The sequence below is a fragment of the Cervus elaphus genome, chromosome 5 (genome assembly GCF_910594005.1).
Source record: "Cervus elaphus chromosome 5, mCerEla1.1, whole genome shotgun sequence".
NCBI classification, from domain to species: Eukaryota; Metazoa; Chordata; class Mammalia; order Artiodactyla; family Cervidae; genus Cervus; species Cervus elaphus.
In genome coordinates, this window is record NC_057819.1 from 93,489,376 (window position 1) to 93,516,250 (window position 26,875).

The following is a 26,875-nucleotide window of genomic DNA, read 5'->3' on the forward strand; positions in this document are numbered from 1 at the left end:
GTGGGGCCTCGCCTGTCCCTTTTCATGTGTGTTAACTTGTGTTTGGTTCCTCACTTGTGTCCGACTCTTTGCGACCCTATGGATTGTAGCACACCAGACTCCCCTGTCCTTCACTATCTCCTGGAATTTGCTCAAACTCATGTCCATTGAGTCAGTGATGCCATCCAACCATCTCCTCCTCTGTCACCCCCTTCTCCTCCTACCCTCAGTCTTTGCCAGCATCAGGGTCTTTTTGAAGGAGTCAGCTCTTTGCATCAGGAGACCAAAGTGCTTCAGCATCAGCATCAGTCCTTCCAGTGAATATTCCGGGTTGATTTCCTTTAGGGTGGACTGGTTTGATTTCCTTGCAGTCCAAGGGACTCTTAAGAGTCTTCTCCACAGTTCAAAAACATCAATTTTTCGGTGCTCGGCTTTCTTTATGGTTCAACTCTCACATCCATACATGACTACTGGAAAAACCGTAGCTTTGACTAGACAGACCTTTGTGACTTCTGTTGCGGCCCAGATGTGCATTTTGGGGTGGGGAGTGCAGGGAGGTGGCCAGGACCGTCTGCGCTGGACTCTGCCTGCCCTGTCTCCCGCAGGCTGGTTGCTGTACTCTCCTCTGAGCCTGTGAAGTTCACTGTCTGTCCCAGCCCATCTCCCAACAAGTGAAGGGGATTCTCACACTGAGGGAACTGTTCTTTCATAGCTCACCGCCAGGAGCACAGGTCCTGTCCTTATTCCTTTTTTTTTTAACTCACCCTACCCTGTTACATGGTGATCATTCTTGCAACTTTGGTTGTATGAGATCTTTTTTTGTTTGTTTTGTATGAAGTCTTCTGCCAGCGTTCAGTAGATATTCTGTGAGAATTCTTCCACATGTAGGTTATTTTTTAACATTTCATTTTATATTGGAGTATAGCTGATTAATAAATGTGATAGTTTTAGCTGCACAGCAGAGCAACTCAGCCAAACATATACATGCATCCATTTTCCCCCAAACATTTCTGGAGAAATGTATCATTTTCTTGCAGGGGCAGGGAACATAAAAGATAAGCCTTAGAAGACCCTGTATCAAAAAGCTAAAAAGTGCTTTTAAAAAAAAGAAAAAATGAGGCTTGTCAGAAAGAAAATGGAGCCAGCTTGGAGGGCCAAATCTGAAAGAACTGGAACATCACTATAAAGATAGTAGTGAATTATACCCATTTAATAAAAAGGGAATTCATAATTTCCATGACAGAGAAGGATGGATGGATGAAAAGGGAGAGCTTTTCTTTAAAATAGAATGCCTGCCTGTTACATGTGAAGGGAATGGTATAGGTGTTTATGGGGCGGGGGGGGGGGGGGGGGGGGAAGAATCAGCATTTTCATACCATCATAGTGAACTATCATTTTGTTTGGGACTTCAGTGTTTGCTAAATCTAAAGGAAAATTTTGATGAGCAAGATGTCTACATGGTTTTAAAGTATCTCTCCACAGATTGCTTGTTAGATACAAGGTAGGAAATGGTAACTTTATACACATTGGAAAACCAGAGACAATGCCTTTAGAGGGTGAGTAAATTGGTAACAGAGTGAGGAATGGACACATTGTATACCTCCAGATAAGATACCCTGGGAAGGGCACAATATTCTTCTAGTGTTCTGGCCAGGGGTGTATAATCAGAATCTAATCTTGAAAAACTGTCAAGACAAGCACAAGTTTAGTTACATTCTCTAAAAATACCACTGTATATTCTTCAAAAATGCCAGTATCATGAAAGACAAAGAAGGGTTGTGAAATTGTTCTAGATTGGAGGAACCTAGTAAGACATGATAAGTAAGCAAGATACGTGATCCTGAAGGGAAGGAAAACATGTTTACGAACATTTAATATTTTTGTATTTTGCTTTTTAAAAACATGAATAAATAAAAGTCCTATCTCATTTTAACTTGGTCATTTAATTTGAATTCTATCATTACTGTTTGGATTTTATTAATAGTCATGTTTTAATTTAACATGTATTATTTAATAATATATAATATGTTATTTATATTTATAAAATGAATGTAATTATTTATTATAATGTGTTATTTTATGTATTCTTTATTATGTAGGGTTTTATTTTTATTATTTTAAAAAATTTTTTGTTTACTTTTGGCTGCATTAGGTGTTTGTTGTAGCCTGTGGGAGCTTTTGTTGCACAGTGCAGGCTTCTCTCTAGTCATGGTATGTGGGCTTAGTTGCCCCATGGCATGTGAGATCTTCGTTACCCAACCAGGAATCGAACTGGTGTCCCGAGTTTTTCTAGATTTCCTGGTTTGTCTCTTCTCTGTTGTAGAATTGAATCCAGAATACTACCTTGCATTTAGTGTACCCACTTTTAAATTAAGCTTAGGCCAATTAAAAGTGTAGCAGTTTATGGCTTCCCTGGTGGTCCAGTGGTTAAGAGTCCACCTTGCAATGCAGGGGGACACCAGTTTGATCCCTGGTCCCAGAAGATCTCACTTGCTGCCGAGCGACTAAGCTGGTGAGCTGCAGTTACTCAGACCACATGCAGCAACTACTATAGCCCGCGTGCCTACAGCCTGTGCTCCACAACACAAGAGAAGCCATCGCAATGAGAAGCCTGTGCACCGCAACTGGAGAGTAGCCTGGGCTTCCCCGGAGGCGCTAGTGGTAAAGAACCTGCCTGCCAGTGCAGGAGACCCAGAGACGATTCAGACTCTGGGTCAGGAAGATCCCGTGGAGAAGGAAATGGCAACGCACTCCAGTATTCTTGCTTGGGGAATCTCATGGACAGAGGAGCCTGGTGGGTTACAGTCCATGGGGTCGCAAAGAGCTGGGCACAACCAAAGCAACTGAGCACACGTGCACACACCTCACACATGCCCCGTAGTAGAAAAATTAGCTCAAGATGGACCAAAGACCTGAATGTCACAGTTAAAACTGTAAAATTCTTAGAAGAAAATACAGGGCTAAATCTGCATGTCCTTAGTTTAGGCAAAGGATTCTTAAATGTGGCACCAGAATCATGAGCAACAAAAGAAAAAAATAAATTGACTGTAATCAAAAATAAAAAGTTTTATGCTTCAAAGTAGTGAAAAGACAGCCTACAGAATAGGAGCAAAAAAATTGTAATCTGATAAGGGACTTGTGTCTAGAATATGTAAAGAACTCTTCTAAATCAATCAAAAAACAATCATTTAAAAATGGGCAGATGTCTGAATTGTCATTTCTCCAAGAAAGATGTAATAGCTAAGAAGCACATGAAAATATGCTCAGTATCATTAGTCATGAATCTTGAAGAGTCAGTCACAAAAGACCACATATTACCTGGTTTCATTTATATGAAATGTCCAGAAAGGGCAAATCTCTGGAGAGACAGAAAAGTAGATTAGTTGTTGCTTGGGGTTGCATGGGTGGAGAAAAGGGACAGGAGGGTGTTAGCTAAAGGGTATGGAGTTTCTATCTTCTTTTGTTAATGGAGAAGATTTTTATTGTATAATACACACAAAAGTTACCATTTTAACCATTTCTAAATGAACAATTTGGACTTTCTTTTTGAGGTGATGAAAGTTCTAAAACTGACTGTAGTGTTGGTTGCATGTATCTGTGAATATTCTAAATGCCAAAATTGTATGGTATGTAAAGTATATCTCAGCTGTTAACAAAAGAAAGGAATATAGCTGTTTAGAAATGTTGATTAAAATAAAGGGCTTTGTAGATAAGCAGAGGACATTTTGGAAAAATCAATTTATTATATATTCAAGCCAGAGCGTCTGTGGATAGATCTGATTCACCCATTCCAATAAGTGGTGCCAGTCTCCTAACCAGTTCACTGGTAATTGAAATTGGAATATGATTAAGTTTCCCAGAGCCCTCTTAACAGAGTCTTTTTTTTTTCAGGCCACTCTTGAGATATAATTTACAGATGTGCTATCTTTTTTTAAGTATAAATTACATACCATAAGTTCACCGATTTTATGTGTGCATTTCAGTCATTATCAGTTTAGCAGCCATCACCATAAAATAATTTAGAAGTTTTATCTTTGGGAACTCTTTAAAATCTGAATTGAAGATAAGTTCTTCCAAAAGATGTTTTGAACTTCCCTGGTGGTTTAGAGGGTAAAGTGCCTGCCCACAATGCGGGAGACCCAGGTTCGATTCCTGGGTCGGGAAGATCCCCTAGAGAAGGAAATGGCAACCCTCTCCAGTACCCTTGCCTGGAAAATTCCATGAACGGAGGAGCCTGGTAGGCTACAGTCCATGGGGTCCCAAAGAGTGGGACACGACTGAACGACTTCACTTTCTTCACTTTCTTGGATAACTAAGATCCTACATGCCATGGGGTAACTAAGCCTGGAGGAAGGGAGTGGAGATTCCTGCAAATGGGCTTGGGTTCCAATTTTCCAATCCCACTGTGACCACAGCCCACTCACCTCACTTCTGCAGCCTCAGCTCACCTGTTACTTCAAGAGTTGTGAAGATTAAATATAGAATATGAAATAGCCACCCTAAGGTAACTAAGCCAGAACACTGCAACTAGAGCAACCCACGTGCTGCATGAACACCCAGTGAAGCCTAAAAAAAAAAAAAAAAGATGTTTTGAGATGTTCTGATGCTTTTAGTGAACCCACTTTAATTATTTTGCAGCTATTCTCATGTACCTTCTTAATATATAGATTATAATTTTTTAACACATAGGAGTTTGGTTTTTTCTTTTCTAGTTAAATAGAAACTGGAACTTCTAGTTCTTTCCTGTTACATTTTGTTACTTTTTTTCAGACTGCAGCACTATTAAGTAATAATTGTAATAGCCTTTTAGCAGTCTTGTCTTAAGCCTGATTAATAGTTGTTTACAATAGAGGTGATTTATCATGTTAAGAAAGGGCTTCCCTGATAGCTTAGTTGGTAAAGAATCTGCCTGTGATGCAGGAGACCCTGGTTCAATTCCTAGGTGGGGAAGATCCCCTGGAGAAGGAATAGGCTACCCACTCAAGGATTCTTGGGCTTCCCTTGTGGCTCAGCTGGTAAAGAATCCGCCTGCAATGTGGGAGACCTGGGTTTGATCCCTGGGTTGGGAAGATCCCTTGGAGAAGGGAAAGGCTACCCACTCCAGTATTCTGGCTTATAGAATTCCATGGACTGTGTATAGTCCATGGGGTCGCAAAGAGTCGGACACTACTAAGCGACTTTCACTGTTGTCATGTTAAGAATCTACATTTCTATTTTGTGTTTTCTGAGAGTGTGGCCTTTTTTGCATTTGAATACATTTACAGTGGGGTCCTTTCTGCATTTTCAGCATTTATTAAGTGCTTATATATTTATTTCCCCCTTTACAAAAATGTGGTAAATTATGAAATTTTTTCTAGTAACAATCTTTTGCATTTCTGTAATTATAGTATATTTTATCCAAATGAAAAATTCTTCTAATGCTCTATAATATTTAAAAATTTTTAGAGTTTTCTTGTCTTTATTTGGGCTTCCCTGATAGCTCAGTTGGTAAAGAGTCCGCCTGCAATGCGGACCCTGGTTCAATTCCAGGGTTGGGAAGATATGCTGGAGAAGGGATAGACTAGCCACTCCAGGGTTCTTGGGCTTCCTCTGTGGATGAGCTGGTAGAGAATCTGCGTGCAATGTGGGAGACGTGGTTTCAATACCTGGGTTGGGAAGATCCCCTGGAGAAGGGAAAGGCTACCCACTCCAGTATTCTGGCCTGAAGAATACCACGGACTTCAGGGAACAAACCCACACCTTCCACAGTGAAGTACAGAGTCCTAACCACTGGACTGCCAACGAATTCCCCACTCAAGAGTACTTTAAAGATAGTTCATTGATATTCTTTTCAGTCTGCCACCATTGTTTCTTTTACTCGTATTTTCTTCTTTAGATCAGTTGTAGTAATTTATTCCTTCCTAGAAAATTGTCTATTTCATTGTAGTTTCAAAGTTGATTAGCATAGGCTTGTGTGTAAGTCTCATGTTGTTTCTTTGTTATAGTGCTGCTCAAATTTCTGGTTTTTCCTTAACTAGATCCGTGAAAGTTAAACCCTGCTTTATATTTCTTTCCAAAGTACCAGCTCCTGGATGATTTGATAAGTTTCACTATATGGTTATTGGTGTTTTTTTTTAAATGTTCTTCAAAGGCAATTTTGATGTCCTTTTTGACAGGTAGCTTATGAATGCTTTTATTCTCAAAGAAATTATTGCCCAGATTGTTAATTTTTACAATAATCCTTTCTTTCTTTTTTTTAGGCCCGAGATGTGCGCACCAATGAAGTGGTGGCTATCAAGAAAATGTCTTATAGTGGAAAGCAGTCCACTGAGGTAAGTGAAATATTTACATTCTTATTGACATGTTAGAAAAAGACATGTATTTTTAATTGAGGATATTTTGAACTTTTTTTCAGAAGTATAACATACCTGAAAGTACATATAAACTTTAAGAGTATCTCTCAGTCTGTTTTCTTTCACAAACTGAGTACCCATTTAACTTGTACCTAGAGCCCGTTATCAGCACGTTACTGGCATCTTAGAAGCTTCCCAACTTGCCCCCAGTTTTTAATTTTTTTAAACTGTGGTATAATATATTATTCTACCATCAAAGAATTATCAGTTTCTAAAGGAGTAAACTAGAATAAGATGCATTTAATAGTAAATTATATTGAATGTAATTTTTTTAATGATTTGGAAATTAAGGGCTGATTTAAAAAACTATATATCTAGTCTGAAAAATTTTTTAAATACAATTATTAATACTATGCTGAGTATACTTTAGTTCATTAATATTATGATTAGTGCTTTTCAGTATATTTAAGTGCATGAATTTATTTTGTGGAATATAATCTATTTTTAAAAACTGGAATCTGTAAGTCTTTAATTTTTCAACATAATTATTTTTAATATAACACATTTACCATTGTAATCATTTTTAAGTATTCAGCTCACTGGCGTTAAGGACATTCATATTGTTTTGTATCCATCACCACCATTCATCTCCAGAGCGCTTTCTCATCTTAAAAAACTAAAATTTTTTGCCCATTAAACAGCAACTTCCCATTCCCTCTTTCCCTCAGCCCCTGGAAATCACTATTCTACTTTTTGTCTGTATGAATTTGACTAAGTATCTCATGTAAGTGAAATCATGCATTATTTGTCCTTTTGTGACTGGCTTATTTTACTTAACATAACGTTCTCAGAGTTCATCCATGTCGTGGTGTGTCGAAATTTCCATCCTTTTTAAGGCTGAGTGATATTCCTGTGTGTGTGTGTGTGTGTGTAAAATACCACGTTTTATCCATCCATTCATCTGTCAGTGAATGCTTAGGTTTCTGTTGCTGCCTTGTCATTGTGAATAATGCCACTATAAACATAGGTTATGCAAATACTTTTTTTGAGTCCTTACTTTCTGTACTTTTAGGCATTTGATCAGAGTTGGAATTGCTGGATCGGTCTTTAATTTTTAAAGATTTTGGTTTTCTACTTGTTTGGAATTTCTTTATTTTATGATAAATCTTGTTTTCATGGTGATCATACTATGAGTACAATAACACTATTATATTACTGTTCCATCATTCTGATGCCTAAAAAATTCAATGTCTTACACAGTTACTGTCATTTATTTTCCATTCTGTAGCACAACTTTAGAAATAGTTTTCATAGGTGTGCTTGTACTGTGTTGGAATCTCTTTGATTAGTCACACCTAGAACAAAAAGTTTCATTTAGAAGTCATCTTTTCTCATCTAATACTAATGTCCTTTTTGACACTATTTTACACTGAAAAAATGCTGGGTTTTGTTTTGTTTTAAAAGTGTCAAATATCATTCAAATTTGAAATTTAAAAGCTGTGAAACGTTATCTGAGTTTAGCATTTATATCTTATACATTTTATATAAAACATTGTGAACATGTTTTGCTTTATTTTGTTGAGGGCTTATGAAATAACATTGGAATTACGTGGTCTTACATTCTAGTACAAAACATTTTCTAAAGTTTTCTATTATGCTAGTTTCCCTGGCTTTGGAAATAGGGCCCAAGTCAATGATAAAGATTGAAAACTAAAACAAGGACAAAAAATAGACTCCTAGTTCCTGTCCCACACCTGCCAAATCTCTGGAGTCTCTGGGTATGGACCTAGTATCCTGTATTCTCAGAGTTCTCTGGTTGCTTCTTAAGAGTAACTATGTTTAGGGCATGGCCTAAGTGTCTAAGGTTGTCATGGAGTAGCTTATAACTGAAGGTTTATTTGTATTTTCTGGTATGTGTCATTGAGGAATGCTGTTAGTAAAATATGTAGGAAAATGTTTTTATACTTTTTTTTTTTTCCTCTGAACTTTCCCATATAGTAATGAATTATTCTCTAACATTTTATTTTAGAAGGTGTGCAGTTAGGGGTTTAAAATCTTCGTCTGAATTTAAAAAGCAAACTAAACCTTAATGTTTGGTGGAAAACATAAGCCAAAAACACAGTAGATAAACTTTGTGCTATGTAAATTATACACCAAAAAGCTACAATTAAGAAAGGGAAGTTGAACTTTTGAAGAAAAATCACTAAATATGGTATATAGTTTTCATCAACATATCTGATGTGTGGTTGTAAAATTTTAATAAGACCTGTTGATGGTAAGTTTTACAAAACTAAAATTTGTCCTACCCTGAATGGAATAATTTTATAAGTTGTGTAAATTGAGTTATATACTGTATAAACATAAGTTTCTAATTTATTATTTTGGTATTTAAATATTACAAATAAAGTTGTATGTCTTCAGTAACCCATCTTAGTCTAATAATTATTTTTTTCTTGTACAACTTTCTAAGGAAAAGCAGCTGTTCATAATTTTTTCCTTTATTCATTTTTTTTTTTCCCCACAGAAATGGCAGGATATTATTAAGGAAGTCAAGTTTCTACAAAGAATAAAACATCCCAACAGTATAGAATACAAAGGCTGCTATTTACGTGAGCACACAGCATGGGTAGGTATATTCTTTCCCCTTGCTGTAATTTTAGTTGGCTGAAATGTTAGTTCTTATTGAGAGAAGGAGCAGCTTTTCCTAGAATCTTAGGCAAAGAAGATGATACAGGTTTTGCAAATTTATTGCAGAGATTTAGCTGACCTTTTAGGTACCTGGTAAAATGTTCTCAGATATTTTTAGTAGTATCATTCTTCAAGTGGTTTATCAAACATGAGTGAAAGCAGTTCTGTTATTTGAGGGTGAAATCTAGCATATCTTTGACATAAATGTAATCTATTTAACCACAAAGATCTTGGTGAAGTCCTGATGAGTCCTGGTGAGATTTGAACTGGTTATGACTCCTTGGCTGAATAATACTAATGTTAGAGAGTTGAGAGACTTTGTTGTAAGAAGTGGGAATTAATTTTGCCCCATTGTTACCAATCAGGTGATAATGGTAGTAATGTTGTAGCAGTGTGGGCATAATAACTGTATCTTTTAAGAGAAAGGCAAATTTTCTTTAAATAAGAACGATTCATTATTTTGAATAAATAGTAAGTCACAGTTAATTTTCATTTTAGTATACTGAACTTAGATTTGTAACCTTGGGTGCATTTTCATCCAGTTTAATTTTGATGGTGGTCGTGGTGGTACTCAAATACAAGGCTGTGGTTAAAGAAAAACTTTGACCTCTTTTATTTTAAAAAAGTGACTTTGGGGAGATTATCTCTCTGTCTCTCAAGTTTCTCCATTTGTAAAATAAGCATAATGATAGGGTCTACCTCATAAATTAGTTGTGAGGATTTACCTGGCATGTAGAAGATGTTCTAGATGCTCTGTGTTTGCTTTAACTGTAACCTAAGCTTTGTATATATAGTTTCAGAGAACAGTTTTTTGCTTCCTAGCAATTTTCAGTATTGCTGCATAGTATATACTGTAGATTAATAGTAATAGCATATGTATATTCCTTTATAATTTTAGTAGTAGTTATATCTGAAATACACATCTTGTACAAGTAATTGTATGTTGGTATTATAAAAGATTAATGTACCATTAACACTACTTACACATTTGACAAATTACTAAATACATAAATATTCATTTTTTAAGGTGAATGGTGACTAGGATTTGTTTTGCTTTAAGCTGTCTTCTTGAACTCTTCTTGGTAAATTTATTTAATCTCAAATAGAATCTTTTTAATAATATATTTTAATGGTTTCATAACTTTTCTTCCCATGTAGCTTGTAATGGAATATTGTTTAGGATCTGCTTCAGATTTACTAGAAGGTAGGTTTCCTTTAATTATTAAGAAAAAATAGTATTAGCACAATAATATGAGAATTCAATGAGAAATTTCTTAAATAATGTACAAATTTTTCAGAAAGAATAAAAATCTATGTTCTCAGTATAATATGCAGTCATCATTAAATATTATATAGTAGCATAAAAAAGGTGATTTTTTTCTCTCATTATGACTTAAATTTTTTTTTGTATTCTTTGTCATTCACCTTAATCTGTTCTTCTGTTCACAGTGAAGGTATATGAGAATAAAGGGAGAACATTTTTATTTTTGTTTTTGTAGTCACCAAATAATTGTTTTTTTTTGTTGTCAGGTTAGACAAAAATTGGCTGTGAGCTATACTTTAACAGCTAGGTATACTAGTTGTAAAGTTCAGTAGGCTTATTTTATTATCTTGGGGAGAATATCCCTTCTTGCTCAGTGTTAGTTTTTAAAAATTGCCCTATATATTAGGTATGCATATTTATTTATTTATTCTTGCATATTTATTTTTAAACAAAAATAAAAGGTATTTTCAAATAACTTTTTTTATTTTAAGTTCACAAAAAGCCATTACAAGAAGTGGAAATAGCAGCAATTACACATGGTGCTCTCCAGGGATTAGCCTACTTACATTCTCATACCATGATCCATAGGTAAGCACTGTGAAAATTATTATATACTAATAAGCAATGACTTGTTGCATTTACCAACCCTAAAACTTACTAACCCTGAAATTTTGTTGGTTATAGCCAAATAAAAGCATTTCTTCTAAACTCATTTTTTAGATTGTCCATGTTAAGAACAATATACTGGTACACCTGATCTGTTTAAGATAAGTTTTATCTTTGTCTATACACGATGCCAGACTTTCTGAAGTACAGGCATACATTTTGTTGTGCTTTGCTTTATTTCACTTCACTGATACCTTGTTTTTACAGATTGAAAGTCTGTAGCAATCTTGTGTCAAGCAAGTCTTTCAGTGCCATTTTTCCAGTAGCATTTGCTCACTTTATATTTCTGTCACATTTTGATAATTCTCACAGTATTTCAAACTTTTTCATCCTTTTTTTTTGTTATGGTGATCTGTGATCAGTGATCGTTGATGTTGCCATTATGATTGTTTTGGCATTTTTCAGCAGTAAAATATTTTAAAATTAAGTTATGTACATTGTTTTTTAAAGTAAGGCTATTGTACACTAAGTAACCTACACTGTAGTGTAAACATAACCTTTATGTGCACTGAGAGGCCAGAAAATTCATATGACTTGCTTTATTGCATACTCCCTTTTTAAGGATAGTCTGGAATCAAACCTTAATATCTCTTAGATATTGCGTGTATGTGAGCTTTATAGATTTGTGGTAGAAATTTAATTGTGGAGTCATTTAATTTGGGGAAGGGAAAGGACAATAAGGGTTACATAGTCTTATTACTTTTTTCATTTTACCAATGAAGAAACTGATCTCCCAATTTGTGACTAATTTCTCAAAGTTTACAAAGCCAGATAGATTTAGACTAAAACTAAACCTAAATCTTCTGAATTCCTGGTAACTGATAATGCCAGATTTATTCCATTGATTCCATGCTATGGATAAATAAAAGATACTTAATACTTTTTATGCTTTTGAGTATTAATCCTTGATGATCCTTGATGAATAGTAACTTTAAGCAATTCTATAATGCATTTTTAGTGTTGACATTAGTTTTGCCTATTTTAGAGGAAAATTATCATATTTTGATTATATGTGTGAATCAGGGAATACATGTTAAACTTTATAGTAGCATCAGGTCCTAGAGTAAGGTCCAGGAGAAATTTGCATACTAGTAAATAAGTGAATAGAAGATCTGGAATTATAACCTAACTTCTTTGCACTCCGTGGCTTGGGGGATCTTAGTTCCCCTCCAGGAGTAGAACCTGGGCTCGCAGCAGTGAAAGCACCAAGTTCTACCCACTGGACCACCAGAGCATTCCCTAAAGTACCCCTGCATTTAAAAAAGAAATGAATGGAGGAACATAGATTAATTTATGTTCGCTACAGTACTGTGGTAAGAACTGTACTATAGTAAGTGCTTAAGAACTTAGTTTTTCTGTTTTTGAAAGAATAATTGTATGTTATGGTGCTCATTGGACTTACAGTCCCATTTTATAAATATCCATAATTTTCTACAGTCATGGATATTACATTATCCAAATGTTTGTTTTCATTTCATATTTAGTTAGGAAAACTATCCTACGGTTTGGAAATGATTGGGGACATGAAATGCTTTGCTTTTTTTTTTTTTTCTTTTACATTAAGTAGACTGCTTAGAAATCTTAACCGTTGTAAAGGAGTGGTCAGCTGTTTAAATTTAATTTTTAAAGCCATTTAAAACCATATTTGTACCAATAAACAGGACCTCAAATATAGAGTTTACACTTTAATCACCTGAATGTCTGATTTTTGTTGCTGTTTTGCCTCCTCTCTTACTAAATTGTTACTAAGTATGAATTTTGTATTTTTTGTTTTCTATTTTGGATCCTAATTCTACCCCAACTGAGAGATTATCCTAGGACTTAATTATCTTGATTTCTCCTTTTCTATTTTACAAATTTTTATTTTATTTTTATCATGGTTTTACACAATCCAGTGAAGGAAAGAGAAATAATTTTTTGTGTTCCTTAAACTCAGAGATATCAAAGCAGGAAATATCCTTCTGACAGAGCCAGGCCAGGTGAAACTTGCTGACTTTGGATCTGCTTCCATGGCATCTCCTGCCAATTCTTTTGTGGGAACGCCATATTGGTAAGAATAATCTTATCTTGATTTGATCCTCATAATTGAAATTGTGTGTGGTGGTATACAGTTGTGCATTTTTTAACGTGTCTTATCATTTTCCTGAAAATAAAATGTTATTTTGGACATTTTAAGTTTAAATATTATAGTTAGTTAGTTTCAAATACAGATTTGGAGTGCTCCCTTTACATCCCCCAATTTTTAAAATTTGCCTCTTTCTGCATTCTTTTCTATTATTTGCCATCATGTTGGGTGTGGGGACATTTAATAATTCAAGTGGGGAGAAGCTAGAAATGCTAAGTGGAAATTTTTGTATTTTCTTTAGATTTATGTTTACTGTATATCATTGATCTTCATACTAAGAATACCTGAAGACTGGTAGTGGACTTGAAGTTCTCTGGATTTTTTTTGTTTTTATTTTTATTATGGAGAATTTTAAAGATACATAACACTTGGCGAAAGTATAATGAACCCTTACATACCAGTCACTCAGCCCAACAATATTATCACGTGGTCTCTCCTGCCCTATGCACTCACCTCTCCCTCTCTTCCTTTCTCCCCTCAGTTTGAAAGAAATTCTAGACACCATCTAAGTTTGTTACTCAGTTGTTAAGTCGTGTCTGACTCTTTGCAGCCCCATGGACTGCAGCACGCTGGGCTCCCTGGTCTCCCATTATCTCCTGGAGTTTGCTCACATTCATGTCCATTGAGTTGGTGATGCTGTCTAACCATCTCATGCTGCTGCTCCCTCTCCTTCAGTCTTTCCCAGCATCAGGGTCTAATGAGTTGGATATTCACGTAAGGTGGCCAAAGCATTGGAGCTTCAGCATTAGTCCTTTCAATGAATATTCAGGGTTGATTTCCTTTAGGATTGACTGATTTGATCTCCTTGCGGTCCAAGGGACTCTCAGGAGTCTTTTCCAGCACCACAATTCAAAAGCATCAATTCTTTGGTGCTCAGCCTTCTTTATGGTCCAGCTCTCACATCTGTACGTGACTCCTGGAAAAACCATGGTTTTGACAGTACGGACCTTTGTTGGCAAAGTGATGTCTCTGCTTTTTAATAAGTGGTCAGATTTGTCATAACTTTCCTTTCAAGAAGCAAGCATCTTTTAATCTCATGGTCGTAGTCACCATTCACAGTGATTTTGGAGCCCAAGAAAATAGAATCATCTAATTTTACCCATAAATAATTTATTATTAATGTCAGCAAATTTGAAGGGAATAATTTCCCAGATCTTCAACTTTCAAATGTATCTTCTCTCTCTGTGTATACTGAAAGTGGTGTCTTAGGCCCACTATGTCATTTTTTCACCTGCCTTTCAAATCTCCCTTCTCCTGCTTTATAAAAGAAAGGATTCTAACCCACCCTGAATATTGCAGTGATTCATTGCTCTGGAATGTCAGAGCCTCAAAGCTACACCAGAGGAACAATTTGAGAACATACAGGATCTGTCAGATATATTGAAGTCAGGACCCAAACTCTTGGCAAGTCCTTGTACCTTTCCAGTCATCTCTCTTCTGTTTCTTTTACCCTTTGCTTATTCTTTCTCCCCAGTTATCCCCCTTCCCTTCTTTTTCCCTAGTGTAGAATTTATAACTGTGACATGGTTGTCATGGCGACATATTTACATGTTATTTGCATTGAATTCAGACTTTCTGGCACAAAGTGATTCTGGTTTAACTGATTGATATGACCGTGAAGACTGCTTTTGCTAATTATATTACACAGCAGTGTTTTTAACAAATTGTGTGAACTAATTCTGACACCCCAAGTTCTGAGTATCTTTAAAGCACATATATTCTGTGTGTGTGTGTGTGTGTGTGTGTGGACACACACTGTGCATTATATCCTTTGCAACTATTTATAAAATTTATGTATCAGTTCAAAAATGTGCAAGGGATACATAGTTTTTATAAATTCTTTGAAGGTAAATAATGAATAAAAAAATTTGAAGACTGCTACTCTTGATGACCAAAAATTTCTTATAAAACCCTAGTTTAGATAGAGTCCCCTCTTCTCTATAAAAAAGGGTTCTGTGAGTGAGTATTTCTTAGTGCTTCCCCTCTTTAGACATCAATGACAAATATTAAATATTAAAAAGACCCTCAAATGTTCTGCAATAAAGAACAAATTACTCATTTAATTTTTCCTAACTATAATTTCTCAAACTTACTTTAACATCTTAAAGAACACATTGGAAATACCCTGCTATTGACAATAGAAAGTTTACAATAAAGTGAATATATTTAAAAATTTGTGTAAAGTACATTTGGAACACAGGAACTAAGCTCATATGTATATGTCTTTCCACAAATGCACATGGGTACCTGTTACCCACATACACAAGTGTACCTGGTAATAATCTTATTGATGCAGTCAGCAACTGTGCTTAATACCAAATTACATACGAAGTAAAAGGTAAAGGATCATAGGAACATTAGATCCTAGTTAAAGACAGGAGAAAAGGAAAGATATCCCATTTAAATACAGTGTTCCAAGGAATAGCAAGGAGCAATAAAAAAGCCTTCTTCAGTGGTCAGTGCAAAGAAATAGAGGAAAACAATAGAATGGGAAAGACTAGAGATGTCTTCAAGAAAATCAGAGATCCTAAGGGAACATTTTATGCAAAGATGGGCACAATAAAGGACAGAAATGGCATGGACCTTACAGAAGCAGAAGATATTAAGAAGAGGTGGCAAGAATACATAGAAGAACTATATAAAAAATATCCTCATGACCCAGATAACCATGGTGGTGTGATCACTCACCTAGAATCAGACATCTTGGAATGCAAAGTCAAGTAGGCCTTAGGAAGCATTACTACTATGAAAGCTAGTGGAGGTGATGGAATTCCAATTGAGCTATTCCAAATTCTAAAAGATGATGTTGTGAAAGTGCTGCACTCAATATGCCAGCAAATCTGGAAAACTCAGCAGTGGCCACAGGACTGGAAAAGGTCAGTTTTCATTCTAATTCCTAAGAAAGGCAATGCCAAAGAATGTGCAGACTACCGCATAATTGCACTTATCTCACATGCTAGTAAAGTAATCCTCAAAATTCTCCAAGCCAGGCTTCAGCAGTATGTGAACTGTGAACTTCCAGATGTTCAAGCTGTATTTAGAAAAGGCAGAGGCACCAAAGATCAAATTGCCAACATCTGTTGGATCATTGGAAAAGCAAGAGAGTTCCAGAAAAACATCTATTTCTCCTTTATTGATTATGCCAAAGCCTTTGACTGTGTGAATCACAACAAACTGTGGAACATTCTTTAAGAGATGGGAATACCAGACCACTTGACCTACCTCCTGAGAAATCTGTATGCAGGTTAAGAAGCAACAGTTAGAACTGGACCTGGAACAATGGACTGGTTCCAAATGGGGAAAGGAGTTCGTCAAGGCTGTATATTGTCACCCTGCTTATTTAACTTATATGCAGAGTACATCATGAGAAATGCTGGGCTGGATGAAGCGCAAGCTGGAATCAAGATTGCCAGAAGAAATATCAGTAACCTCAGATATGCAGATGAGTCCACCCTTACGGCAGAAAGTGAAGAAGAGCTAAAGAGCCTCTTGATGAAAGTGAAAGAGGAGAGTGAAAAAGCTGACTTAAAACTCAGCACTCAAAAAACGAAGATCAAGACATCCAGTCCCATCACTCCATGGCAAATCAATGGAGAAACAATGGAAATAGGGAGAGACTATTTTCTTGGGCTCCAAAATCACTGCAGATGGTGACGGCAGCCATGAAATTAAAAGACGCTTGTTCCTTGGAAGCAGAGCTATGACTAGCCTAGACAGCATATTAAAAAGCAGAGACATTACTTTGCCAACAAAGGTCTGTCTAGTCAAAGCTATGCTAGGAAAGATTGAATGCGGGAGGAGCAGGGGATGACAGAGGATGAGATGGTTGAATGACATCACTGACTTGATGGACATGAGTTTGAGCAAGCTCTGGGAGTTAGTGATGGACAGGGAAGCCTGGCATGCTGCAGTCCATGGGGTCGCAAAGAGTTGGACATGACTGAGTGACTGAACTGAAAGACAGGAATTAGCTTTTTTTTGGCCATGCTTGATCTCTCTGGTCTGAGAGCATGGAGTTTTAACTGAACTCTCAGGGAAGTCCCGTGTTTCATTTTATAACCAAGTCACATCACAATTTTGTGATGGTTTCAGTTATCAGCTATCCTAATCACTTTTATTATGGAACACTATTCTAATTTGAAAGAAGACTGACAAGCTATGGTTATTCATTGTTGGATAGTGTGACAGATACTTTCTGGAATACATGGAGTGAGCTTGTCATTTCAAGGGAAGCAACTGATGGTATTCAGTGCCAGTGATAAAATTCCCTCTTTCAAGCAAAAATTAGATGGAATCCTGAGACCAGAGTGTTTGAGAATCACTGTCCTCAAGGATATACAATATTTGAACCTGCAAACTTGAACAGATACAGAATACTGCCTTGCTGTCAGGCATCCTTCCTTTAGGATGCTGTTACATGATCATGATAGATGGTGAGAATGAGTCTCACACTATACATGCAAAGGTAAAAATTTACCTCACAACCTGAAATGCATTTATTTCTCATATTCAAAATTATTATGTCCAGATGTCTTGCCAGGAATCCACACAGGTGTTCTCTATATAGATAGTCATTACATTTTAAAAGAATAGCATACATTTTTTGTAACTTCAATTTAAATGACATTTGTTTTTTAGGATGGCCCCAGAAGTAATTTTAGCCATGGATGAAGGACAGTATGATGGAAAAGTAGATGTATGGTCTCTTGGTATAACATGTATTGAATTAGGTAAGCATGTTCTTTATTACTATGTAGTAAGTTTTGATCTGTGTTTTACCTCAATTTCTATACCAAATTGTAGCTTTTTCTTTTTTACGTTGATCGCTACAGGGAGCAATGTATTTTAAAGGTTTCATTTTGGTTATCTGATACATATATATTAGGTTATGTATATAGGTTATATATAATATATTAGGTTATTTATATTGCTCTATTAAATTAGATCTTAAATAATTTCCCACTGTAGAATTGTCTTAATATTAATGAATACTTGTTAAACACTTGGATTATATGTGTGATTGCTAGATTTGCCATCTACAGATGGTCTCTAAAGCATTTATGAGTTACTTACCTTTACCTGAGGTGGTTACTACTTTGATTTAGATATGTGAATCTGTTTGCCCACATATTGTAGCAGTTTGATTTTATGCATACATTTTGTTCTGTTGCATATAAATGGAACTATGTTTAAAGCAGTGGACCATCTCATAGCTTATGTCCTATGACCAAGAAATTTTAAAGTGCAAGATATTCCATAGGTGGGTTTATATGCTTGATTACAGTTAATCTGATGAAAAAGATCCCTAGATCTCCAGTTTGTTGTTTTGAGGCATGATTATACAATGGTGTTTATAAAAATAAATCTACCACTTTTTCTGGTTATAAAAGTATATATTGAGGGTATAAAATTTCAGAATTTTAAAAGGATTAGAAGGAAAATAAATCAAAAGAACTATTAACTACAGTAATTTGTTACTGGATACACAAGATAGAAAGATGCAAACTGTGACGTGAAAGATACAGAGAAAGGAGTCCAAACATAACACTAAAGATCACAAAGGGAGGAGAGCAAGAAAAAAAGAAAGGAACAAAGGAATTATGAAACAGCCAGAAACCAGTTAACAAAATGGTAATGGGTATATATGCTTATCAGTAATTAATTGTAAGTGGACTAAATTCTCCAAACAAAAGAAATGAAACGACTGAATGGATGAAAATACAAAACCCATCTATATATTGCCTACATGAGACTCACTCCAGATGTGAGGGACACATGGAGACTGAAAGTGAGAAATGGAAGAAGATATTCCATGTAAATAGAAACCAAAAGAATACTGGGTTTCTTGTTCAGTCTCTTAGCTGTGTCCAGTTCTTTGCAACCCCATAGACTCCAGCTCGCCAGGCTTCACTGTCCTTTACCATCTCTCGGAGCTTGCCCAGACTTATTGTTCATTGAGTCAGGGATGCCATCCAACTCTCTTGTCCTCTGTTGTCTGCTTCTCCTCCTGCCTTCAATCTTTCCCAGTATGTGGGTTTTTCCTAATGAGTTGGCTCTTCGCATCAGGTGGCCAAAGTATTGGAGCTTCAGCTTCAGCATCAGTCCTTCCAATGAATATTCAGGGTTGATTTCCTTTAGGATTGACTGGTTTGATTTCCATGCAGTCCAAGAGACTCTCAAGAGTCTTCTCCAACACCATAGTTCAAAAGCCTCAAACAAAATAGATTTTAAAAATATCAGACAAAATAGCCTTTAAAAACAAAGACTATCAGACAAAGTAGACTTTAAAACAGAGACTGTGGAGGAGGAAATGGCAACCCACTCCAGTATTCTTGTCTGGAAAATTCCATGGACAGAGAAACTTGGTGGGCTTCAGGCTCTCAAAGACTGTAGGATCTTAGTTCCCTAAACTTCATCCCACAGCTATGAAAGCACCAAGTATTAAGCACTAGACAGCCAGGGAATCCTTGTCAAATCTTAAGATGTCAGTTACCTGAGTGTGAACCTCATCACAGCACCACGTTATATACTTGAAAGTTGCAAGAGACTGGTCCTTAAATGTTCTCATCACCAAAAAAGAAATAAGAATTGTGTGATGGGATGGAGGTGTTAGCTAATGCTATGGTGGGAATTGTTTTGCCATATATAAATTATGTAATCAATGCATTGTACTCCTTAAACTTACACAATGTTATATATTAATTATATCTCAATAAAGCTGGATAAAAAAATTTTTAATTAAAAAAAAGGCTGCAATAAGAGACAATAATATTACATAATGACAAAGAGGTCAGTTCAGCAGGGGATATAACATTTGTAAATATTTATGTACCCATCATAGGATCACCTAAATGTATAAAACAATATAAACAAACCTAAAGGGAGAAATCAACAGCCACACAATAATAGTAGCATAGATGCACAAATCGTCAACAAAATATTAGCTAACTAGGTGCAGTGATACAGTAAAAGGATCATACACCATGATCAAGTGGGATTTATTCCAAGGATCAAGGATGGTTCAAAATCCACAAATCAATCGGTATGAGACATCACATTAACAAAATGAAGGATAAAAATCATACAGTGATCTCAATAGATGCAGAAAAAGCTTTAGACAAAATTCAACATCATTTTTGATTAACTTAAGTGATCAAAGTGAATACTATCAGTAATGGAACCATTCGAAATCATATATCATTTCATAGAATAAATTTGAAAAATATTTACTTCTGTAATATTTCTATCAAAGTTGTATGACCCAAATTTAATCATTAGAACCAACCAAAATTGAGGGATATTGAAGAGTCTTCTATACTTCAAAATAATCAAGGTAGTGACTTCAGCTGTCACCTTGAGTCTGGATAAAGAAAGGGAAATTCAACCCAAAATAAGCATAACAAAGAATAAAAATATCAAAGCAGAAATCAGTTAAATAGAAGCAGAGGAGCAGTAGAGATCAGTGAAACTGAAAACTACTACTTTGAGAAAATTAATACAATTGATAAACCTCTAGTTCAACTGATCAGGAAAAGAAGAGAGAAGACACAAAGCCGTATCAGAAATAAGATATGACATCACTACAGATTTTACAGGTATTAAAAGAATCATAAGGAAATACTGTGAACAACTTTATGTTAATAAATTTAACAACTTAGATAAAGTAGTTCCCTTGAAGGATACAAATGACTAAAGGACACTTATGCTACTGAGGACATTATTGGAATACTTGATTGAAACTTGAATGGGGTTTGAGGATTAGATGATAGTCATGTATCAGTGTTAATGATCTAATTTAGTGGATGTGTTACTTTCTTTAGTAGAATATGAGAATATGTTTCAGAGAATAAACACTAAAATATTTAGGAATGGTGGAGCATCCAGCCAGCAATTTACTGCACATGGATTGACTTGAAAAAGTTCTTTGAGCTCTACTTGAAGTTTAAAATTATTTAAAAAAAAAAACAAAAAACAGTACTTGTGTGTCCCTGTTTAACAGGCATATATTTTACCAGGAAAGTTTTCTTTCTTTTACAGCGGAAAGGAAACCTCCTTTATTTAATATGAATGCAATGAGTGCCTTATATCACATAGCCCAAAATGAATCCCCTACACTACAGTCTAACGAATGGTGAGTATTGCTAAGAGATATATTACTCAACATTGTATAAATGTTTTTTCATAATGTTATCAAAGTGATTTCATTTCAGTTAGGTAAAATGTATTATTGAAAAAGTATTAAAATAGGTTCTATCATGTTTATCCTTTATTATGTGTGCTTTTCTTAGCAGATATATGACTCAGTTCAGAAATAAAGGACAGATGATACCACATAGAAGCAAAAAGTATTTGCTTTTTACAAAAAAATATTTAGTTTTTTGAACTTCGGAAACACATATAACTCTGATTATATAATAAATAGCATGATTTAAACATAGTATTTTACAACTGAAATATAGATTGCCACAACGTGTAGTGATGTTCAATTGGGGAATGGTTTATAATTTATATAGCATATGGTTTGATTTATCAGAATTACCAGATAAATTCATAACTTTGGAATCATTTTAATTGTCATTATGACATTTATTATTCAAATTGCTTAATGTTTTTCTCTCCTGTTGCTTTCTTGATTTGAAAAATTAAGTTCATTCATGTAAAAAGCTTATAGAGACCTGATTGACAGTTTTAAAAAACAAGGATTTTCATCAGTGATAGAAAATTTTAGTGGGAAATTAATTCCTCATGGGTATCAAACATTTGAAAAATTCTAAGGAAATAAACAGCCACAGTCATCAAGACGGTATGGTACTGGCACAAAGACAGAAATATAGATCAATGGAACAGAATAGAAAGCCCAGAGATAAATCCACGGACCTATGGACACCTTATCTTCGACAAAGGAGGCAAGAATATACAATGGAAAAAAGACAGCCTCTTTAACAAGTGGTGCTAGGAAAACTGGTCAACCACTTGTAAAAGAATGAAACTAGATCACTTTCTAACACCATACACAAAAATAAACTCAAAATGGATTAAAGATCTAAATGTAAGACCAGAAACTATAAAACTCCTAGAGGAGAACATAGGCAAAACACTCTCTGACATAAATCACAGCAAGATCCTCTATGACCCACCTCCCAGAATATTGGAAATAAAAGCAAAAATAAACAAATGGGACCTAATTAAACTTAAAAGCTTTTTGCTCAGCGAAGGAAACTATAAGCAAGGTGAAAAGACAGCCTTCAGAATGGGAGAAAATAATAGCAAATGAAGCAACAGACAAAGGATTAATCTCAAAAATATACAAGCAACTCCTGCAGCTCAATTCCAGAAAAATAAATGACCCAATCAAAAAATGGGCCAAAGAACTAAACAGACATTTCTCCAAAGAAGACATACACATGGCCAACAAACATACACATGGCCAACAAACACATGAAAAGATGCTCAACATCACTCATTATCAGAGAAATGCAAATCAAAACCACAATGAGGTACCATTACACGCCAGTCAGGATGGCTGCTATCCAAAAGTCTACAAGCAATAAATGCTGGAGAGGGTGTGGAGAAAAGGGAACCCTCTTACACTGTTGGTGGGAATGCAAACTAGTACAGCCGCTATGGAGAACAGTGTAGAGATTTCTTTAAAAACTGGAATTAGAACTGCCATATGACCCAACAATACCACTTCTGGGCAAACACACCAAGGAAACCAGATCTGAAAGAGACACGTGCACCCCAGTGTTGATCACAGCACTGTTTATAATAGCCAGGACATGGAAGAAACCTAGATGCCCATCAGCAGACATGGATAAGGAAGCTGTGGTACATATACACCATGGAATATTACTCAGCCATTAAAAAGAATTCATTTGAATCAGTTCTAATGAGATGGATGAAACTGGAGCCCATTATACAGAGTGAAGTAAGCCAGAAAGATAAAGACCAATACAGTATACTAACGCATGTATATGGAATTTAGAAAGATGGTAACAATAACCCTATATGCAAAACAGAAAAAGAGACACAGATGTACAGAACAGACTCTTGGACTCTGTGGGAGAAGGCAAGGGTGGGATGTTTTGAGAGAACAGCATCAAAACATGTATATTATCTAGGTTGAAACAGATCACCAGCTCATGCTGGATGCATGAGACAAGTGCTTGGGCCTGGTGCACTGGGAAGACCCAGAGGAATCCGGTGGAGAGGGAGGTGGGAGGGGGGATCGGGATGGGGAATACATGTAACTCCATGGCTGATTCGTGTCAATGTATGACAAAAACCACTACAATAAAGTAATTAGCCTCCAACTAATAAAAATAAATGAAAAAAAATTAAATATTGTAAAGTTCTAGATAGATGCATTAGTTGCTGATACTTTATTTTAATAATTAAATAATTATTGAAGAAATTTAATAAATAATTTATTAAATAATTTAATAGTAAATAATAGACCAATGATAAGGCTTAACTAACACATTCATAGGTCTTAGTACTTAAGTAAATACACGTAAAAGGAATCTTTTGAAAATAAATTGAACAGATTGTCTACGCACTGTGTTTGATACTTCAGGGATTCTAAAGAGAATTTCTTTTTTGCCTATAAGGAACTTAAAATCTTACTTAGATATTGAAGACAAACACCGATGGAGTAGTAATTACTTAATACTCTTTGAATTCTCATCAGTAACATTATACAATAATAATGGGTTACAGACTTCCAGTGTTTTAAATGTTTCAAAAAGAAATCTCAGCTGATTTTCTGGATTTAATGAAAGCTATATCCATTTGCTCAGGATACCAAATACTTAGCTGTATGGAGTGCTTCTTCCAAATTAGATGGAGTAATACTGTAAATCATACTGTGCAGAAGATGTGAGAAAGAAGAGAGAGAGGTGGCTTATAGGGACAAAAATAATAAGAAAGTTATCCTAGATTTGAATGCAAAAAAGAAAATATTGGCTTTTCTAACTTTCCCTCAATATAGAATGTGTTGTGATATTTTAATTGCGGGAGCAGAAATTTAATCTGTGCAAATTTATCTTTGGAAAATGGCGAAGACTCATTGATTGCTTTAGATAACTTTTCATAGACATATATGAAATATATCTATATCTGCTTTTTTTTTTTATTGTTTCATTTCCATCCCCACCTCCCACCAGTAGGCACATGCTTTGTTTTGCTGATGTGTTTTTAAAGGAAATAGCAATGTGTTCACTTGATACTTTCCTTTACAATAGGTCTGATTATTTTCGCAACTTTGTAGATTCTTGCCTCCAGAAAATCCCTCAAGATCGCCCTACATCAGAGGAACTTTTAAAGGTCAGTTCAATTATACTGTTTTCTACCCCTAAGAAATTTTTTTAATGTATTATTTTTCTTTGATTTGGAATCAGTATTAGGTATGTGCTACTGGTTTTTAACTAAAATACTAATTGTGTATTCTATTAAAGTAATATGAAGGAAATAGAAATGATATGTGATGTATTTACATAAATATTGTTAGAGAAAAGAGATTTTTAAAAGAAATTGTTAAAATGGATATCATATTTTTGTTTCTGTTTTGAAAATAAATTTTTCTAACTTGGCAATGAAAAGATTTTTTAAATCATGTGAACCCTTCAGATTTCACAAAGTTTCATTGCCTCGTTTAAATATGAGATTTATACTCTTCCTGTTCTCAAAAATTTATTATTTCACTTGGCAGTTGACCATTGTATCAATAGCAGTAATAGTGTGTTGAGCTTAATATAGTTCTTAAAACATCTAGATAAAGCAGTGGTAAAATGGGATTTGATTTTCTTTGTGACCCTAAGAAGTCTTATTGGTTTTTCACTATAAAATTTAAGTAGCCTATTTTTGCATGAATGTTTTACAGTTTCAAATGGATTAAATTTATTTTCATCAATGCACCTCAGTTAAAGATACAAAGAAATTCAAAGGATCTTATATATTCAGTAGTAGTATTTGAAACTTTAGCGTGTGGAAGAGCAGTACTGATTTTCAATAATGCTTGAGGAATTTTAGGCAATAAGCTCACTCATATGCTAAGAAATGAAAACCTGACTAAACTGGTACTCACAATAGCAACAAAAGGTTTGGTATAGTTGGGAATTACATTAGTGAAAAATAAGCAAGATCTGTATGTAGAAAACTGGCAGACTTAGAAATATAAGATATGATGTTGGGGTAAGAATATGGAATATTGTATTGATAAATAGTGATACATACCAAGCTAAGGCTCAGGAAAAAGGAAGAATGTGACTTGTTTCTCATGCTTGCCCAGTATAGGTGAAAGTAGCTCTTTGGGTATAACCCAACCTACCAAGCCCAGGTATTTGGTATTTGGTGATTAGGTTCCAAGTCTGAATATAGTGTTCATTTACCTAGTTGATAGCATATATTGGCACAGCCTTATTGGAAATGATAGGAAATATCTAGCAAGTATTTCTTTCCCTTTGGCCTGACATTTATTTCATGATTCATCATAAAGAAAAAAAATAGAAAAAAATTCTAATGAATTTTTAAAAATTTTAAAGAATTCTATGAAGCTATTTATCTCTGAATTAAAAGTTGGAAATAATTGTCCAGAATTAGGGTAATGGAACTTTGGCATAAACCTTTGATGAAATATTCTGTAGGCATTATGTTTACGAATTTGAAATAACAGTCTTATGATAGTGAAGCAGAACCAAATATGGTATAGTTAGAACTCTTTACATAGAGAAGAAGTCAGTTTGGCTAACAACAAAGGTAAGTGTTACAGAAGTTCAGGGGCATCTCATGAAGTCAAGGGCAGAAAGTGTCTTTCTGCCATCTATATATTTACTATCTATAAAAAAAAATCTGTATATAGAAAATTTCTGAAAAGAAATGTATCAAAATGTAGCAGTGATACTCTAAAGGTGGAATTATTCTTTCTACATTTTCCTTATTTGATAAGGTTAAGTTTTATTTAATGTTAGTAAAAATCACTAATAATATAATGCCTTTTAATCAACTACTAGTGTTTTATGAAGAGTATTATTTATGCAGCACATAAAGGAACCCACAATATCCAGGTTATATTACATAATTCACCATCAGTAAATGCATTTCTTTTGAAACCTAATAAAACTCAGAACTGACATGCCTTTTCTGTGAAATCAGAAGTTCTAAGAATATGTAAACCTTTTTTTAGCATTTGTTTAGGGCTATAATTGGGCTTACTTCTTAGTATTTAATTAAACCCTTTTATCATTTCAACTCTACATTTTTAGTTGACCAAAGTTTGTATAAAATGTAGGCACAGAGTAAATATATATAAATAATGATTTTGTAAGTATAAGAAGTCAGAAATAGAATAGCTATAGATTATATGCATTATCTATGATGATAATTTAGGATAGTAACTCTAGAGTCTAAGAAAGGGGGCATATGTGCATGCTCAGTTGTGTCCGACTCTTCGCAACCCCATGGACTATATATAGCCCATTGGGCTCTTCTGTCTATGGAATTTTCCAGGCAAGAATACTGGAATGGGTTACCATTTCCTTCTGCAGCTAAGAGAGGTATACATTTGTATTAATGGAAAAGTATATAGGTTTCAACTCGACTTTTACATTCATTTATCCAGCACATGTTTGTTCTTCGGGAGCGCCCTGAAACAGTGTTAATAGATCTTATTCAGAGGACAAAAGATGCAGTAAGAGAGCTGGACAATCTGCAGTATCGAAAGATGAAGAAACTCCTGTTCCAGGAGGCACATAATGGACCAGCAGTAGAAGCACAGGAAGAAGAAGAGGTAATTTAGAAATGAATCAAATCCTGAGCTCTCTT

At 35.0% G+C, this 26,875-nt stretch overlaps 1 protein-coding gene across 1 annotated transcript in view; it reads left to right on the forward strand.

Moving 5' to 3' along the window:
- TAOK1 (TAO kinase 1) overlaps positions 1-26,875 on the forward strand; it is a 96,990-nt gene that overhangs the window by 41,819 nt on the left and 28,296 nt on the right. Inside the window, exons 3-11 of the mRNA XM_043903258.1 lie at positions 6,219-6,290; positions 8,836-8,937; positions 10,158-10,203; positions 10,755-10,851; positions 12,866-12,979; positions 17,693-17,784; positions 21,092-21,185; positions 24,298-24,379; positions 26,673-26,840. Coding sequence (XP_043759193.1) covers positions 6,219-6,290; positions 8,836-8,937; positions 10,158-10,203; positions 10,755-10,851; positions 12,866-12,979; positions 17,693-17,784; positions 21,092-21,185; positions 24,298-24,379; positions 26,673-26,840 — 867 coding nt within the window. The remainder of the gene's footprint in view (positions 1-6,218; positions 6,291-8,835; positions 8,938-10,157; positions 10,204-10,754; positions 10,852-12,865; positions 12,980-17,692; positions 17,785-21,091; positions 21,186-24,297; positions 24,380-26,672; positions 26,841-26,875) is intronic.